Here is a 19,224-nt window from a genome sequence, read left to right on the forward strand (position 1 = left end):
TTTGATTCAGAGTGAAGATATTACTTGAAGCCTGCCAGAGATAATATGCTGAATAAGAGAGACGGAGCCCTGGAGCCCAATAATCCAAACTGATACATCCTCACAGACAGCTTCCATACATCCATCTGCAGAGGCAAAGAGGAAATAATCCTCTGTCTCACCTTGCCAGTCTTCTTTCATCTCCGCTAAATGACTTTGGACTGTTTCTCTGTGTCAGTGTCACCCATTTCTTTCTGTGTTGTAAAGCTGAGTTGTTTCAATTTTCAGTCAAAGAAAGCCTCACTCGAGACAAATTTGAAATCAATAGTCTATTATTTAGGGAAGCTGTAGTGGTCACATGTAGTTGATTAGGGAGCAGAGACTGGAAAAATCATTCAGGTAATGATCCCATGGGTCCCGAGCAACAGCACAATTTGAGTTATTAAAGGTTCTGTATGTAGGAATCAGATATTCCTTCTAATTAGTGACACCGTGGTGAGCCGCAGTCAGCATCATGTTGCACGAGACTACTGCAGGTACTGTTTTTTTACTTGCTCACACTTCTCATGATAACATAAAAGTTCTGTAACGTGGTGGTCGCTAAAGCCAAGCCACACCACCTAACCCACAAATATATGTGCTATTCAACCATCTGAAGCTGACTGGAACAAATAAAACCGCCAAACTGTGCAAATAAACTCTGGTAGGCTCAGCGAACTGTGAACAGGGAACGTGCTGTGGTTGGGGAGTAACATGTCATGACCGGGGAGAAACACGCTGCGTATTTGTTGTGAAATGTGTGCTTATTATCACCTTTGGCCAACTAGCAGAACAAACCAATAAGAGTATGCTATGTTCAACTATCACTCTAGAGCTTGTTTCTGCTCCTATGTTGAAGAAATAATGTTGTTTTGTGTGTGTGCTCAGGAGTGGGCAACTTGTCATTGTGGGGGTGTTTTATTGTGATATGTGTAGTGGTTGACGGAGGCAGTTAGCACACAAAAACATCACATCCTTTGATTTTTGGGGAAAAACCGGCCCTGGTCATTTACATAGAAATCAGTCCACAGGCTGTTAGAGATATTTTTTAAAGTTATGTTACAACCTGTTAACTCATTGGTGATGAAACAAAAACAAAAACAAAACTAAAACCGATTAATTTATCTAAATTACTTTACAATTCTTACATATAGGACTTTTATTGGAATTATTGGTTACATTGAAGAATACAGTGTTTCAAAGCCATTAGACCAAATGGAGACAAAAGTGAAACAGAATTAAAAGCTGTGGGAAAACGTAACCTATCCAAAATCAAAACTGAACAGACAGCGGGAACCTACGGCAGGATCTCACTGACAGGATTGTCTGGCATCACAGGCTAAGTGGGGCCAGAGGTCAACAGATTGTGCTGCACACCATTTCTGAGGAAGGTGACATTGCTGGTAACAAAAAAAGAAACTGAGTTAAGGTTTGTGGAATCAAGATAATTGTTAATGTGATTCAGCATGCTAACATGCTCACAATGACAATGCTAACATGCAGGATGTTTAGGGTATATTGTTTAGTATGGTAGTTTAATTTGTTAGCATGCTAACATTTGTTAATAAGCACTAAACACAAAGTACAGGTCATTAGTTGTGCATGTTATTTTGATGATCAAGCTAAATGAAAAGTCAGTATATGCTCAAAATCTCTAGGATTCATTCAAAATATTAATGGCCATCCAAGAGTTAGAGAGAGACCCAAACCAACAGACCAACATTGCCATATTGTTATGTATTTTATAAATCGTGTCTTGCTTTATTTCAGGCAGAGAACAAAAGTTGCACTTGTTTAAAAAATATTGGCATCAGTGACTTTATTCACAGGCTTCAGCTGACCAGTAACATCCAATATTCATACAGGTGTACAGCGTGGTCATTATAGCCATACACTTCTCACTATTGTTCTGCTTATTCATTCATGTGCTGTCTGCTGCTGCAGCTCCAGACACCACCCGAAGCACCAGTATATATATTTCTGTAGATTGACCCTAGACAGACCATAGATTAGATTCACAAGATTTAATGTTCAAATACGTATTTGTTAAAGTGAGATTCTCTGAGAGCTCCCTCAAAGGACTCTTTTCAGCCCAAACTGAAGAACCATTTACTATAAATGTTTCCATTTTTGTCATAAGTGCTTCTGACTTAAATGACATGATCAGACCAAAATGTGGACACCTGGATCCATTTTCCATCTGTCAGGAGTATATTGAGGTGTTGCACCAGTTCCAAAACGCAGGAAGTTACAGGAATATACTGCCATCTCCCCTCTTTTCCAATAGCTAACAATTTTCACCACTTTCTGCTTCCTAGTCAGCTGCAAAATTACAGATTACAGATTTTCTTACAGTCAAGAGAGGGTAGTGCTAAAGTGAAAGGGAGAGAGATTGAAGCAAAAAGGCAAAAGACGGAAAGGAGACAGCTGAAAAGCTAACAAATCTCTGGCCACGAGTTGTTTGAGCATAAATTGAAATAGAGCATGGGCTGCTGAATGACAGCAGAGAGAGATGAGAAATGACATATGCTAATTTGGGTTTATGCGCCTGTGATATCCCATGAGAGCCTTTTAATAATGCTGAGGCATTGTGACACTTGGGTGGCCTGTGCTCATCACTGCCATAATGAAGAGAATATGCTAATAGCTGACTCATCTGCTGGAGGAAAAATTAAACAAAGTAAACAACACCTTCGCTTAGCTTACGGCGGAGATGGACAGGAGAGGAGACAAAGTGAGGAAAAGGTGGAGAGACAGTGGTAGGTTGGAGGGGGAGAGGTGCAGCATTAGCAATGAGTTGGTCCATGCAAATCTCAAAACTGACGCCTCTGTGACCTTCATTTTGCATTTAAAGGTCCCTATAGGTGCTGAAAAATCTTGAAACACATGATTAAACAGAAATCTGCCATGCTTAAAAACCTTAAACCCAAGTGTGAAATGAGTAGAGATAGGATGGTGTGTAATACCTGTTTCCAATTGAAACTGCTTTGTGTGAAAGTGCGCAGTACAGCCAGGAGTACAGAGAGGTTAACCTAAACGCTTAGACCAATAGACTGAATAAATGCTTAGACCAGCACAACTCTGAGTGCTGAAGGGAAAGACTTACAGGACAGAGAGAAAGTTTGATGACCTGTCCACACTAACAAACTCCAAGAGATAAAATAGAGAAAACATGGGGGTCAAACTAATGGGGAATCTGCTGTGAACAGCACAGACAAGCTTCATGTTAATCCTGTAGTGCTTTTTTGTTTGTTTGTTTGTTTTTCCCCCCCTATGTCTCCTCACACACTAAAACATGTTTATAGATGAGGAAGTGAATGGGACTCACAGAAAAGGTGTTACTATGTTTTCCTTGATGAGCAATATGTTCGAGCAAGACGGACAGAAATAAAGATAGAAGTAATACGGATCATATGCTAATATAGCTGAGAGGGTAAAAGTGAGATTGAACACATTTTCTAGCATGTTTCATTGCTATAGCAACAGCCTTTGTACTTGCAGAGGGAAGTGGGTGGCAGGGAAAAAAAGAGCAAGAGTGAAAGTGAGAGGAGTGACAGAGAGAGAGAGAGAGAGAGAGAGAGCGAGAGAGAGAGAGAGAGAGAGAGAGAGAGAGAGAGAGAGAGAGAGAGAGAGAGAGAGAGAGAGAGAGAGAGAGAGAGAGAGAATTTGGCTTACTCCTCTCTCTTGGTGAGGTTGTACCAATCCATTTCTCTGCCAACCAAAGACCCCGTGGCTTTACATAGTCAAGGTCAACGAAGAGGAAAAATGATCAACTCTTAAACATGTTCCTGCATACTCCACATCAGAGAGAGGCAATAAGGAGCAGTTCTGGCTCACACAGACAGAGGGAGCTACCATTGTACTCACAGTCATGTAGATGATTGTCCTCCACAAGACCCACTACATGGATACATACATACATAACAGAAGGATCATGGTGGCTCAGAAATACCCTTGAAGGGTCACGGATCAACAAAAAGGATTTAATCCTTATTGTACATAATTTGGACAGCATCTTGCAAAAATTGGAATTTTATTATGAGAAACACCATTATTATATTATACCATTTAATAACCATTTTTCCATATTTGAAAAAAGCAGAAGCAAAAGCAGATAAATAAGATCCCTATTTTGTATGCAATGGCTCCTAATCTGAAGTATTTTCCAGTCTGAGTTAAACTTTTATGCCAGCAGTACCACTGTTATGATGAAAATTACAATAGCATTAATATAGATCGGTGCATAAATGCAGTGAGACGGCCACTTAGCTCATATTAAATTACAATTCAGTTCTTTCAAACAGCCACACAAACATTAGCGTAGGTCTGCGAAGGACAACCTTGAGTCTCAAAATCAGTGTGTGTGTGTTTAGAGAGAGAGAGAGAGCCCTCAGAAGCTCTAGAGCACACTCTCAAGTCTTTCAAAGGACATGTGAGGATATAGTAGCTGCACATATTTGTATGTGTGTGTGTGTGTGTGTGTGTGTGTGTGTGTGTGTGTGTGTGTGTGTGTGTGTGTGTGTGTGTGTGTGTGTGTGTGTGTGTGTGTTTAGAGAGAGAGAGAGAGAGCCCTCAGAAGCTCTAGAGGTAGCACAGTGAATATCAAATTAGTTAAGGTTATTACAGCTCCCCTCGTTTCATAGAAACATAAGTTTGCAGTCAATCATTTACATACATACCCCCCCACCCTCACCCCACTGCCACACAAACACACACACACACACACACACACACACACACACACACACACACACACACACACACACACACACACACACACACACACACACACACACACACACACACACACACACACACACACACAAATATGTGCAGCTACTATATCCTCACATGTCCTTTGAAAGACTTGAGAGTGTGCTCTAAAGGCTTTGGTGCCTTGTGTAATGCCTGGTTATGGCTGTTTAAATTAGTGACGGTTGCTATTTTTAGGACATGTAAAAATGTATCTCAAACACACGAATCATGATGAAATATATGCGTGTTTCTGTGTGCACCAGTTAAAATTCACACACACCCACACACACAGATGAACATATACAGTCATAACAGATGAGAGGAGTCGAGCAGATTGAGGGAAAGACATAAACATAACAACATAACAAAACATATATGAACGAATGCGAGTATGGCGCATGCTGTGTCTGCTTTTCAGGGTTTGAGTAAAACAACGCATCTCCAAAAAAATTCACATTTCTCCGCCCTCATCCCGTGGCACAGCAGAGTGGGTCAGAGCTGTGATATCAAGCATGTGAGTCGATTCAGTCTTAAAACAGCTCATTATGTAAGTTGGCCTGGATGATAGATCTTCAGAGCTTCAGGCCAAGCATGGGTTACTATTAGTGAGAGAAGGCCCCCTCATGCTGCAGTACCGTAGGCTGATGCTTTGACATTCACAATTAACATTTAAGACAATATGTTCTACAGTTTGGAAATGGCCTTTTCCTTTACCAACATAACAATGCACAAAGGGAGATACTAGATTGTATTATGTATGAATCAACTAGCTGAACCAGAGGGACAAGCACTAACTGTTTTTGATGGTTCAGACCACTTTGTTTCAATTGAGGGGACATTAGATGAGCTTTATTGTCCCGAAGGAAATTTGTCTTGGGCTAAAAGTGCCAGGTGCAGCTGCACATATACAACAATACATAATAAGCACAGAAAAACAAAACATACACGACAACACAAAATCACAAAAAGTGCTTCAAAGTGCTTGAAAGTGTAGCATATTGCACAGAATAATATTGCACAAGATGCAATTATGTGATGTACTGCACAAGAAAGGAACAGAGTAAAAACAATAAAATACATAATAAAATAATAAAACATTAACACAACTGCATATAATAATATTTTAGTCAATAGTGTGCCCAAGTTGAAACAGGAAAGGCCCTTCCCGAAAATAGATGTTTAGTGAGGAAGAAGTGACCGATGTAAACCCCCTCCAACGCCTTGGGGATAAACTGGAGAGCTGACTGCTAGCCAAGCCTTATCACCCAACATCAATGGCTAACCTCACTAATGCTCTTGTGGCTGAAAGTGAACAAATCCCTGCAGCTGGGTTCCAAAATCTTGTGGAAAGTCTTCACAGAAAAGTGGAGGCTTTCATAGCAGTATTTTGATACCCTGGATTTAGGAATTAAATGTTACAGTCACATATAAGTGATTGAGGAATTCACATACTTTTATCCATGCAGTGTTGCAGTTTGTTTCTTTGTTTCTCACACAAACGCAACAGTCGTAAATCTTTTGAGTGGAGGTTAATTGAACAATTTACAACTGCAAAGTTACTCTTATATCATTCTTCTTCTTAATGCAACTCTGAAGAATTTCAAAAAATTCAAAATTCAGTGAAGTTCAGTTGTCTGGTGATACAGCTCTCTCCCTGTTTGTATACTTTCTAGATGATGGTAGTTTAGTGTAACACTACAGCACTGTGACAGTCGTCTGTCTTCATCTATCACCTGAGCAATTTGAACGCTTTTCCATCAATCTTTATATTCGCAATCACTGTCAGCCTGGCACAATCTTGTCATTGACACGTTGTGCAAAATTAGCTTTTGAAATTAAGTCAGGTGAAAGAAAAGGGCGAGGTGGCAACGACACTGTATGAGGCCTGCTCGAGTGATGAAGTGGCTATGGAGTCAGTGTATCTCCCACCAGGGGAAATCAACTGAGGGCAGAGAGCATGGAAAACCAAGGGAGGAGGAGTTGTGGCCAACAAGCAGAAAATCCTCTCATTAATAAAATATGCTGATGAAATTGGAACATCTAGATTAGTCACACACACACACACACACACACACACACACACACACTTGAGGATTTCTTATCTCTTTATCTTCTCCATTAACCCCTCTATTGGAAAATTATCTGGTGAAATTCCATGACTGGAAATGTTCGCTTATTCTGGGCATAGATCCTTTTATATCAAGAAAAAATTTATACATTAACTAAATCAAACAGAGACCGTATCATTTGACTTGAGTTGAACACCCTAATGAGAGAGTCACAGGTTAAAGTCTTAAGCATGAGAGTGTATGCTAACCTGCTTTCACACTGCAATAATTGATTAATGATGACAGAGAAAGAATACACCAAAAGACTTTTTACTTTAACATTTTATTTTAAAGATTTATTAGAAATGCTTATTAACATGTTCCATACTACAGTACCAAAGAAACAATGGTTCATACCACACATAAACACAAGCTTCCATCTTTAATACACTGTATAAAAATAGCACCTTTTCTCTGGCAGGTAAACATGCAGTCATGATCAGAAAGATAAATTCTCCCAAAAATAATAAAATCATTATTTACAAAATATTGGCAGAATATTGTGCTTGATTCTTCATATTTAATACAAATGAGAGAAAGATATCTATAATAATTACCCAATATAGTTGTACTTGCATAGTTATTCTTGTGTAGAGAAGTGTGAGGAGTTATTTTAGACTTTATCAGTTCTGGAAGTAAAAATACTCTTTACTTACTTTATTTTCTGCATAGGCAGCATTTGATGACTTGCAGTTAGAATACTTTCAAGACCAAGATGGGCAGGTAAATCTGTCAGTTTAATTAATTAGTTTAACCCACACTAAAATCTGCTTGATAAAGTGTAAAACTTATGTGTGTTAACTGTTATGTGTTACAGGCTAAAGCTAGTTAAATTTTAAAAAAAAGTCTGCTTTTACTTCAAGATTTTAAATTTGATGTACTTGTTTTTTGTGATGTCACTTGTGTTATGCCGTTTCAATAAATTTGTAAATGAAATGTAGAAACCTGAAACTTATTCACCAGTTTAAATCAATTTACTTGCACCTGTGGTTGGCATCTTCTCCACAGTCACGCCTGCTGAGAATCATGTGTAAACTACATCTGTTAAATGTTGAAATAGTCACAGTTATAGTTGATTTGAGTTACTTTCAAATGTAAATCTACAACTGAGAAATACTTCCAGATAAACTCCACCTACTTTGCTACCTTATAAAATAGTACAGACATTTAAATTGTTGTACATACAGGGACTTGGCAAAATAATGAGAAATAAAATAATGCAGTAAATCTGTAAAGTTCATAAAGGGTGTAGTTTGTCCTGTCTGTTAACAATATGTGCCGTTATGTGTATTTCATTCAGTGTTGCTGAAGGTCTACTTGTGTTCATTTTTCATGTATTTAGATGGCATCATGATTATTTAGACTTCTCCTTAGCACATTGCAATTAGAGCAACAACTACTGCAAATAGTGATTCCAAAGGCAGCTGTACTCATAGTAAGTTAGAATACCAATTAGCGGTATGTGTCAACTTTCATAGAAGTCTGACAATCACTATCGTTATTAATCAATCTTTCTTAAGCCAACATAAAGAAGCACAGATGTAAAAACAGGCTTTGATTGTGGTGCAACTTAATGATCAAACGGACAGCGCTCACATGTACACCGTCACCATCACTGCGTGCAGTAGGGTTCATTTATTTCTTTTGCATGTAATTAATTCAATTCGATGTCAAGTTCAAAAGTTTTGTTTACCTCTGTTTTTTATAATGAACCTTTAATAAAGAACATTTTTGACTGAAATACTCCTTACAACACTCAAAGAAGTGGTCAAAAGTGCTAAACAGTAGTGGTTAGTTTGGGGAACATCTTTGGCTTAAATCAAGTGGTAGTAAAGAGTATGGATGTTCTGATATTAAATCTGCTATTGTAAAAGATTTAACACCTCTTCCAAAGACAAACAATCTTTTTTTCCCCAATGAGGCAGTTTTAATGAGTTGTTTACATAACATTTTATTATGACTGAACTCTTATAGTGGTAATTAGTGGGTTAACAGGCTCCATGTACAGTAAATACACATACTGTAGCAACTGAACAGTACTACAAACTGCAAGGGTGACGATCAAAGTCATCGTTCACTTTGCCAACTTTTGCCGTTAAACTTTAAGATGTTAGGTAAGTTATTACCTGTGTGCAACGTGAAACGGATAAAGGGACAAAATACTACAATAAAAAAGTTAAAACTGAGGCAGGGTGAAGTCTGAAAAAAGCATTACACTCCACTTCAGGGTGTAAATCTTAAAAAAAGAAAAAAATATAACTTTATTTCTTTTGCATGGTTTGCAGAATAATAAAGCAAGGATGCACTATGGTATCCCCTCTCAACCTGGGGTGAAGTTTGGTTGGGTTTAAAGACACAATAAATAAACAATAACAAATCTTGACCATTGACATCAGACAAAATAATGATCTATAAAAGCTAAATAAAGGCAAACATTCCTGTGGATGAGGAGGAGATGGCCACAATCACCGTGTTGTCTTCAAGAAGTGAGTACCTGAATAACAAATTAGCCATTAGTTTGCTTACTTTCAATACCTATTGAAAAATAGTTATGTATGTGACTGTCTACCTTTGGCCTCCCCAAGGCAAGCCTCCTCACACTCTTCCAGGTGGAGGAAACGGTTGTTGTTTCCTTCACAGCCGCTGTAGATAAAAGGCCTGCAGGCCTGAGCCTGACTGTTAAAGTACCATCGCAGAGAGTATCGTCCACAATTCCCCTCCTCCATTGGCAGCAGACACAGGTCTGCTGGAGCTGCAGAACACACATAAACATACACACATGTGAAATGATTGCACACAGACAAACAGGACACATAATGAGAAAGAGTTAAACCAAGCAAAATGAAGCTGAGCAGCAATTAAATAAAAACAAAAAAAAACAAACCCTGAGATCAATACTTATCAAACCAACCCATATATTTCCATAATTTTACATTTTTTAGATGTCTTACTGGATGTATGTACAGCGTGCCTTTAAATCAACAGCAAAACAGCCAATACAGCCTGAGACATGCAGAGAGGCCCAGACACCAGGCAGGAGGGCAGAATGAACCCTTAATGAATCCCAAGTACATGAGCTGGTTTACCTTCCCCTGTGACTCTCCTCTTGGACCTGACTGTTCTGGACTTGACTGACTTCAGAGTTGTAACTTTGGCTGCTTTCTGACCAACAACTGATGCTGCTGATGCTTTCTGAACGTCAGCACTGGCTGATTTTTTTGGTACAACTTTGACTTTTTTCTTTGATTCATCTCTGACAGCCTCACCTGTCAACACACACACACACACACACACACACACACACACACACACACACACACACACACACACACACACACACACACACACACACACACACACACACACACACACACACACAACAGAGACACACACACCAAACATAGCATATACACATTCAGTAGAAATAGAAAACAAGGGAAAAAAGATGTTAATGTGATAACGGGGTAAAGATCAACAATCTTAATCTATCAACATGAAAGGTCACAGGATGGTGTGTGCTTGTTGCAGGCTGTGTCAGAAATATGCCGGGCCAGTAGTCTCAAAATGTCATGAAAATGAGCACAAAGTGAAATGCAGACACATAATATGAGACACGCTTCTCCAGCACAAATTGGATTATATGCCGATTGAATAAACTGAATTAAGGGACATGAGTTCAAATTTGACATGCTGTCTTCTGTTCATCACATGGAATAGATACGTTTGTAGCATGTAAATACATTTAGTTGATGTCAGGGTCATTACTAGGTCATATTTTTGTCCATTCTCACTTTTGGTCATAATAATGTTTTATTCACTCACCCCCTCCATATATGATATGTCATATAGTCATAGTAAGTCAATATGGACACAGGTATGAGAGGAACACCCAGGTTGGCACATGCTAGAATATGCCATAAAGGTTAGAATAAGAGTATAGAGTCACAGTCCACAATGTCCACAATGTGAATTCAGATTAGAATCTTTGTTGCATGTCATACCTCTCTCTCTCTCTCTCTCTCTCTCTCTCTCTTTCTCTCACACTCTATCTCTCTCTCTCTCTCTCTCTCTCTCTCTCTCTCTCTCTCCATCTCTCACACTCTGTCTCCCTATGCTGTTAGTTCTTAAATAAATGCAAAATGCATAAACTTGATGGCATGAGTTGAAAATTGATAAAGGTTGCTTGAGCTGAGATTTGATCCAGTTTTGTTTGTATCATATCGTGTATTAGTTTGTATGTGCACAAGAATGCACTTGCATGCACACGTACAAGACAAGTCCACAGTCCTGTTGATGGTTTTATGCTATCCCATATATCAACAGTTGGAGGCTTTAACAGGTCTAAAAACTAAGCAATGTGCCTAAAACCGCAAAAAGTGACTGCTGGCAAACAAATGTGTGTTTGAATGCGGTCTCCAAATTCTTCCAAAAATTGAAAGGGATTCAACACATGTTGTTTGGGTTTGGTCTGCTTTGGTGGGGAACAGTTAATGTTCATTTTCAAGCCAAAAACACATACAGACAATGTGTAATTTCACAAACATTCATGAGACCAGATCGGCTTGGATGGTGCTCAGTGTGTGATAGTGTGCTATGTTATTTTTCAGAAGTGAGTTGGACACATAATAAAACACAGTACCATCACTCTGGTTGGCAGAGGGAGTGAAGTAGAGCAGCTCCTCATTGGGGTCGTCGTAGGCCTCAATGGAGTAGATGTGCTCGTAGTCAGGGTCGTTTGTGTTCACCACCACACGCAGCTCACGGCCTGAAAGAATAGTGGCACCATGCATGTTAAGAGGTCTCTCCCATTTCAGTTCAAGCTGCCAAACTCCAAGCTTCAGGTGGAAGGAACATTTTAACTCAACACAAGAAAACAGGTAAAGTTAGTTGCATGAATCCTGTACCTTCATATTTGTATTTGTCTGGATATAAACAGAGATATTAAACATATTGTGCATCAGTGGGACACATTTAACACAAATGGAGTCCTCTGTTTTCTAAATGAGAAAACCACCCAGTACTCAGAGGTCTCCAGGTGTTGCACCAGCAAGTTCAACCTGTTTGTTTGGGACGGACAAGCAGACAGACAAAACATACCGAGGCCAACAAGCATAGCAACACACTCACCCTCCTCACCCTTCACGGCCAGCTGTTGCTCTGGTGTAGGCCGAGCCCTGACCGTGGGCCTGGACCGAATGACTGGGCCTAAACCTGAGAGAGCCAGATAGGACAGGGAGGAGCGAACAGGGACACCGAAGGAACAGAGACAGGATTCAGGAGGTGAGGGGGACCAGGTAAGTGTTAAATGGGAAGGAGAAAAGGGACCACAAAGGCAAAATAATGACAAAAAAGAAGGACAGAACATTCTGGTAGTAAAACATTTAGACACATGAAACAACAACCCCAAAGAACCACAAATAATCATTCCACCGTTCCAACATACACACCAACTAAAAGGATTTACCAAGTTTTTGTAAGACTGGTCCACATTTTAGCAGACACCAAAATGTGTCCCTGAGGGTTGGTTTCAGTGCTCTGCAGTGTGCACATATGAATGATTTGCTGAGTTGACCAATGAGGCAATCTTCCAAAAACTGGTTGTAATCCTTTAAGGACTCAAGTCACCGCTACAGGGACTTGTGTCGCACTCCACTCAGCATTTTCTGACTTGAGTCCAAGTCAAATCAGAGCAGATATGACCGGAGACTGGAGTCTCAAACCATTAGTGTCTTATACATTATAAACCATAATAACACTATTTATGTCACATTAAATAAATTAAACATGAGTAAAATGTTTGACCTCACTCTCACCAACACTGCATATTTATTACAGAATTCCCATGGATCCTTAAAAAGTATTAAATTAGATTTTCAGAATTTAAGGTCATAAAATGTCATGAAATGTCTTATTTTCAATTATGGTGGGTCTTAAATAGCTGTATGAAAAATATCTCCCAGCAGGATTCACTTATTTAAATATGGTTAGGGCTTTGGTCGTGACAGTCTAGCTGTTCTTTTTCTCTCTCGATTGGTTCTATACAGGCCGCCTGCTGTCACGAAGGTAACATGATTAAAGAATTACAGAAAACAGAACAGATGATGCTCTGTCACAGACAGTTGGCCAGTTTCAGAGAAGATACAAGGTCTTCTTTTATTTCTGATAGTTTCATGACTGCTTAGTTGGTGTTTAAAGATTTAATGGACTGTTAAAGTGGATGAGAGGTAGATATATACTGTTGCGTGTCTTAAAGTGGAGAATTAATGGTAGCCTACTCTGTGAGTGTGAAAGATTTATCTAAAGCGTAACAGTAGGACACAGTTCATTGCATTTGCCATTAATTTGTTTACTTTTATTATTATTTTACATAAGATTGTTATAGGGAGATAGAAAAATATCCCTATAACATAAATATCGGCCCTAACGTGCTTTGTCTTGCTGTGGAAAGGGTATTATATTTTCTCACTCGAGATCTTAAGAAGCATTAAACTTGATTTCAAAAAGTATGCAGCATAAAAGCTTGCTTCACCGTCACTTATCTCATGCTGCTGCAACTGTCTCACAACACTGATGAAGTCTTGCATTGATTAGCAGCTTCAACAGCAACACACTAGTTAAAGCTTTAGAAAAGTGGATCATTTTGAGGTTTTCATTTATCTTGTACCCATTAATAACTAATATATTTCATATAATTTAATTTAATTTTGAATACATTTTGATTTTATGTAATGACTGGATAAATGATGATGGTAAGTCTAGAATTTCTATATAACATACAATAAATATGTTTGCTTTTTGTCAGAGCATTGCAGCTAGGCATCTAAACATGTATCAATCTAAATATATTAAAATCTCAATAAAGTCAATATAAATTATATACATTTTATAAGGAACCTGCTCAAACAAATCCCAGCACTAAATTTTGTTTCTGTGCATGAGTTTTAAATGATCATGCATTTCATTCATTTAAGATGCACACATATACTAATGGAGGGGAAATGCACTCCAGCTTTTTAACAATATATAATATATGAGACATCCTGCTCTTACAACAGACTCTGCAACAACATATGCGGTATAGCACGCCGCTGTGACTCATGCTAAATCACAGCCCTTCTGTCCACCCTTTCCTCTGCTGCAGTCGAATGGCTCACTCACCTCCACACGCTGAGGATCAGACAGATGGACAGGAAGGAAGCAGAAAGAGAGGGAATAACAAAGGTCAGTTAAAAAAGTTATAGCTATGTAGTTCACTACAAATCCTTTTGTGCTTTACTTTAATAGAATTTGGCTAAAGCTGTCACTCATATGCTGTAACTACCATTTGAAGTTCAACTTGGGGACACCATAGTTCTAAATTAATGCGCAAGCTGCATGAAAAGACTCACCACAGTGCTGACTCATCTCTGAGCGAACGTAATCTCTGATCTCATCCTCCTGAATTCATAATGAAAGAGGGGAACAGAGCAAAACACACTTACAAACAAGACAGTTTCAACTCTAACTGTGTATAGTATGTGTGTGTCAGTGCTTTGGTGTTTGGTGTCGACGTCTTTAGATTGAGCCCTGCGGTAAGGATCAAGCACTGACCGTCATGCCTGGCTCTCCTCTGTCACCCTTGCCTCCATCTGGGCCCATCTCTCCCTGCAACATGGACAGGTATTAGGACACACACAACCCACAGAGAGGCTTGCAGCATATTAATTCATTAGACTGAGACCAGGTGCCGTGCATAAACTAAATGCAAAGTCAAAGTGAGAGGTTAAATTAGCAAAAGTGACTTAGAATAAATATTCAATCATTTGAAATAGACAAGCTTTTCCAATCTTGACATTCTGTGTGTCCTTGTATAAGACGTCTATGATGTTCTCCTCAAAATTAAAGTAAAGCTGAAATAATATCTGGTTGTCATTTTAAATAACCAGTTTTTGCTCCATACAAATTTAACTGTCAAAGCTGAGGAGCTCACAGGAGAGTTATGCCGCTTTGAAACATTTTATGCATTTGGCACCAACAAAAAATTGAGTTCTGTATGATGGTAGGAATTTTTCGATGATCTCAGCAAGTAGTTTCCTATCAAGGATGGTTGCCAAGAAAACAATCAAGAGACAGAAGGAGACAAGTGTGACACTAACCGACCGCCCCCGCTCTCCGGGGATCCCTGGGATACCGCGTGGACCAATCATGGCGGGACCAATCGGCCCTCGTTCTCCCTGACACACAGAAAAAACATTACAGCATGCAATATATCTACTGTAGACAGATGTACTTACATTACTATTAAAAATGCCATCAGTATCTTTTCTATTATCTATGTATGACGTTTCCTTCCACTGTCTAAAAGTGATTTCATTGTGATGCAGAGCACAGATAATACCTTTCACACTATCATGCATACTACAGTTTTGGTATTATAGTATTTAAAATGTAGTATTGCACCTGATATAATAAAGCTCTTATATTATAGTTATATAAGTTATTTGTATGAATAAGTTAATATATGTGATACCGTTTTTTGTACAATGCACATCTCAACAAATAAACTGGTTAATTGGGATACAATTGTACTGTACATGCAGTATGCAGTAATTTCACATTTTCTTTAGCACTCTTACACAGTATTGCTCTAATCAATTGTATGTGTTGTAAAATATACTTTGAAGCTGCACTAAAAAAAAGATGTTTTCAAAAAATTATGCAACTAGGTTGAATCAATAAAGTGTCTTGGTTTAAAAAAATACATCGACAGGAGAGACTTGAAATGGCCCTGCTCTGCTGTCACTACTGTAGCTAGCTTTGTTCATTTACTTGATGATGGAGCAGACGAGCCAGTCAAACGCAAGACTCATCCAACTGGCGATCATGATGAAGCAATCAAAGAAAACTAACAGTCAGGTGAACAAGGAGGACGAGGCGTACGTGTACAAGAACAGAAAAGAAAAAGACTGTATTCGTTTTATATAAGTCTTGCATCACACTTTTCACAACTGTCAGGAACAAAAGTTTTTGCTTTGTTGCCAGTCTGCTACACTTCTCAGATACACCTCTGACTGCTGCTATTTTGTGCACTTACTTAGTCATGTGAATTACACTTTTGTCTATTTTTACTTACATTATACAGTATTTTTATTTGCTAGATCACCATCACACCGGATTCATCATCATTCATCAATGAAGTTTCATTTGATCTTATTTTATCTTAATTTCAATAGACTTCAGCCTTTTTAAATATAACGTGATCAGGGTGTAAAATTAGTATGAATTGCTACCTTTTGTCCTTGGAGCCCCTCAGGACCTTTAGCACCAGCCGGTCCCTGAGTGCCAGTCAGGCCAGGGGCCCCATCCACTCCTCTAGGACCCGTAGGGCCGGGTACACCAGGTGGACCCTACATGAAGCATGAAGACAGTTAATTGTGTGTTTGAAAGATTCTTATAGTTGTGAGGATGTGTGAATCTGTGTATTTGAGAGCGCATACACAATATGTAGATATTGCTTATCAAGGTTTAGGACTATAAGAGAAGTAAAAGTTAGAAACTCACCCTTTCACCTTTCTCTCCCTGAGTTCCTTTGGGTCCTGCAACCCCGTCAAAACCACGGTCACCCTACATACACAAAAAAAAGCAGTTTGATCGTCCATTTGGAAACATTTTCTGTACAAAGCAAAGTTTGTGTAATCCCAACACGGTACATACCTTGGGGCCGACTAGTCCCTCTTTTCCTGGGGCCCCAGGAGCCCCAAGAGGTCCAACATCACCCTGGGAAACACAGACAGCATGCCTGGTGACACTGACTCTTACAGAGACAAACAGCGACATACTGTATATGTTACCTATGATTGTGCGAGATATATTAGTCATACCTGTTCACCTTTTCTTCCTGGTAGGCCTGATCGCCCATGAGTCCCACCATCCCCCTGATCACAAACACACATTCATTTAATTTTCAGTTGCTTACCATACTGACTCATATGTGACTAATTGGATCATTAAAGTTTGACATATTCATGACAACAAAGTCTTATTTCTTCTCCCTTTCCACCGCTCCAAGCCTATTTATCTGTCTGTCTCGCTATCTCACCTTCTCTCCTTTGGGTCCACTGTCTCCACAAGCGCCCTTGGGTCCTCTGTCACCCTGGAAACACATAGGTGAATCATTAGCAGAGACACATGAAGAGGCTTGTGAGTCACAGTGGGACAAAACGCATCAAACCGGCCTGACAGAGTGACCACAGACGGACATTCCTCTCACCTGCCACTCAGGCTGAAGCATTTACGCACACAGTGAACAAGACGCAGCACTTAGAGCACAATTCCAAACAACAAACAAATATGACGCAAAACCGGATGCCATCATCCAGCGTCCAGACAATAATTACAAGTAAAAGCAAAATAAGTGCCAATATAGCTGCAGAGGACCCTGAGTGGCCTAGCACACTATTATCTCAAAAAGCACACAAAGAACTTGGATGCAGAGGAAGTATACAACCTTTTCGTTTTATTTTATTTCAGCTGGTAACTCCTAAAACTTTTTACTTTTTTTTTTTTTTTTTTTTTTTTTACAGATTTACAGTAAGACTCTGAGCAGTACACATACCAATAACCGTACTAGAGCTGCAACGATTAGTCGATTAATCTATTAGTTGATAGACCCAAAATTAATTGGCAACTATTTTGATAATCCAATCATTTTCTTCATTTTTTAATACAAAAATGCCGGTTTCAGCTTCTAAAATGTAAGGATTGTTTTGGGCTGATGGTGGGACAAAACAAGATATTTGAAGACATCACCATTGACTCTTGGAAATTAAACATTTTATTGACAAAAAGATGAAGTCATTAATCGAAAAAATAATCTGCAGTTTAATCAATGACACCAATGAAAATAATCATAAATTGAAGCCCTACAATGTACTAGTGGAAGCAACTGACACAGACTAAAGGTAGTTTATATATTGTTTATATTGGAATAAAGTTTTACTTTGAGAAGAGAAACATCACTCTATCACACATCATGTTTTTGCTTGACTATGGAGGTACTCTTGTGCTGCTCATTGCACTTTCAATCATCTTGATGCATTTTACCACTGTGCCCTGCATTTCATTATAGGAGATAAATATCTTTCTCATAACTGTGTACAGTATGAAAAAGATGGCTACACACAATCTTTTTGTTTATACATCTCTCCTACTAAAGCTGCCTCAGTATATTCCATCTCTACTCAAATTTAAAACTCCCGTTCATCAGACCAGCTTCCAAGACTGAATAACTCTTGATACCTCATGAGCAAATACTGAACTTGTACTGAACTCAGTACTTTGCACCAGATAAATACAGTAAAATCAGTTTTAAAACATGAACATCTCATCCCACTGAATTATTTTATACTTTAAAATTTTGACCTTTTTAGAAATGCCTGCAATTATATTTGAAGCTTTGTATGGCTAGTTAAATGTGTTGTGCGTCTTCTGTCTGCTCTTCTCAGGTAATAAAAAAGCACTATATTTTGCAGGCAGAATAATGATAATAATGATGATAATAATAATAATAATAATTAAAGCAGCAAGCGGCGATGGCGGGCCCTCGCTCACCCATGCCACCGCGGGGCCTGAGGCATGGCGGGGCTGTGGCGTGAAGCAGAAAGTGAGAAAAAACCTGGAAGGAGGCCAAAAATGCAATGTTTCGTTCATCCAGTAGGGGGCAGTCACAGGTAGTTACACATATGGTCTGGTGTGGTCTGGTGTGTTCAGGGCGGCCACTCATCAGTCATGTGAAGTTTGGAGTGAATTGGACAAAGCATGAAGGAGTTATGAGCAGTTAATGGTTCATCCACCAGGGGGCAGTCTCCAAATGTGTTGTGGTGCGTTCAGGGGCGGCCCCTCATCACTCGTGAAGTTTGGAGTGAATTGGACAAAGCATGAGGGAGTTATGAGCAGTTAATGGTTCATCCACCAGGGGGCAGTCAGCACATGTGGTGTGGTGCGTTCAGGGGCGGCCCCTCATCACTCATGTGAAGTTTGGAGTGAATCGGACAAAGCAAGAGGGAGTTATGAGCATTTTATGGTTCATCCACCAGGGGGCAGTAATGGGATGCGTGCAGGTGTGTTCAGGGTCAGTCCCTCATCACACGTGAAGTTTCGTGGAAATGGGACAAAGCATGAGGGAGTTATGAGCAGTTGATGGTTCATCCACCAGGGGGCAGTAATGGGATGCATGCAGGTGTGTTCAGGGTCAGTCCCTCATCACACATGTGAAGTTTCGTGGAAATCGGACAATGTTGATGCAAAAAATGGCACTTCCTGTTTCCACTAGGGGGCGACATGAGCGACACCCCTATCAGATGGA

General features: G+C 39.4%; 1 protein-coding gene across 1 annotated transcript in view; it reads right to left on the reverse strand.

Annotated features, from left to right (window-relative positions):
* Nucleotides 1-9,228: 9,228 nt before the first annotated feature.
* col7a1 (collagen, type VII, alpha 1) overlaps nt 9,229-19,224 on the reverse strand; it is a 55,436-nt gene continuing 45,440 nt past the window's right edge. The window contains exons 105-117 of the mRNA XM_062443199.1: nt 16,960-17,013; nt 16,742-16,795; nt 16,575-16,637; nt 16,422-16,484; nt 16,151-16,267; nt 15,017-15,094; nt 14,472-14,525; nt 14,270-14,318; nt 14,040-14,048; nt 12,009-12,092; nt 11,521-11,646; nt 9,451-9,633; nt 9,229-9,375 (exon numbers count right to left, since the gene is read on the reverse strand). Of these exons, the coding sequence (XP_062299183.1) occupies nt 9,347-9,375; nt 9,451-9,633; nt 11,521-11,646; nt 12,009-12,092; nt 14,040-14,048; nt 14,270-14,318; nt 14,472-14,525; nt 15,017-15,094; nt 16,151-16,267; nt 16,422-16,484; nt 16,575-16,637; nt 16,742-16,795; nt 16,960-17,013 (963 nt within the window). The 3' untranslated portion in view covers nt 9,229-9,346. The remainder of the gene's footprint in view (nt 9,376-9,450; nt 9,634-11,520; nt 11,647-12,008; nt 12,093-14,039; nt 14,049-14,269; nt 14,319-14,471; nt 14,526-15,016; nt 15,095-16,150; nt 16,268-16,421; nt 16,485-16,574; nt 16,638-16,741; nt 16,796-16,959; nt 17,014-19,224) is intronic.

Source organism: Scomber scombrus, chromosome 3 (assembly GCF_963691925.1).
Source record: "Scomber scombrus chromosome 3, fScoSco1.1, whole genome shotgun sequence".
NCBI lineage: Eukaryota > Metazoa > Chordata > Actinopteri > Scombriformes > Scombridae > Scomber > Scomber scombrus.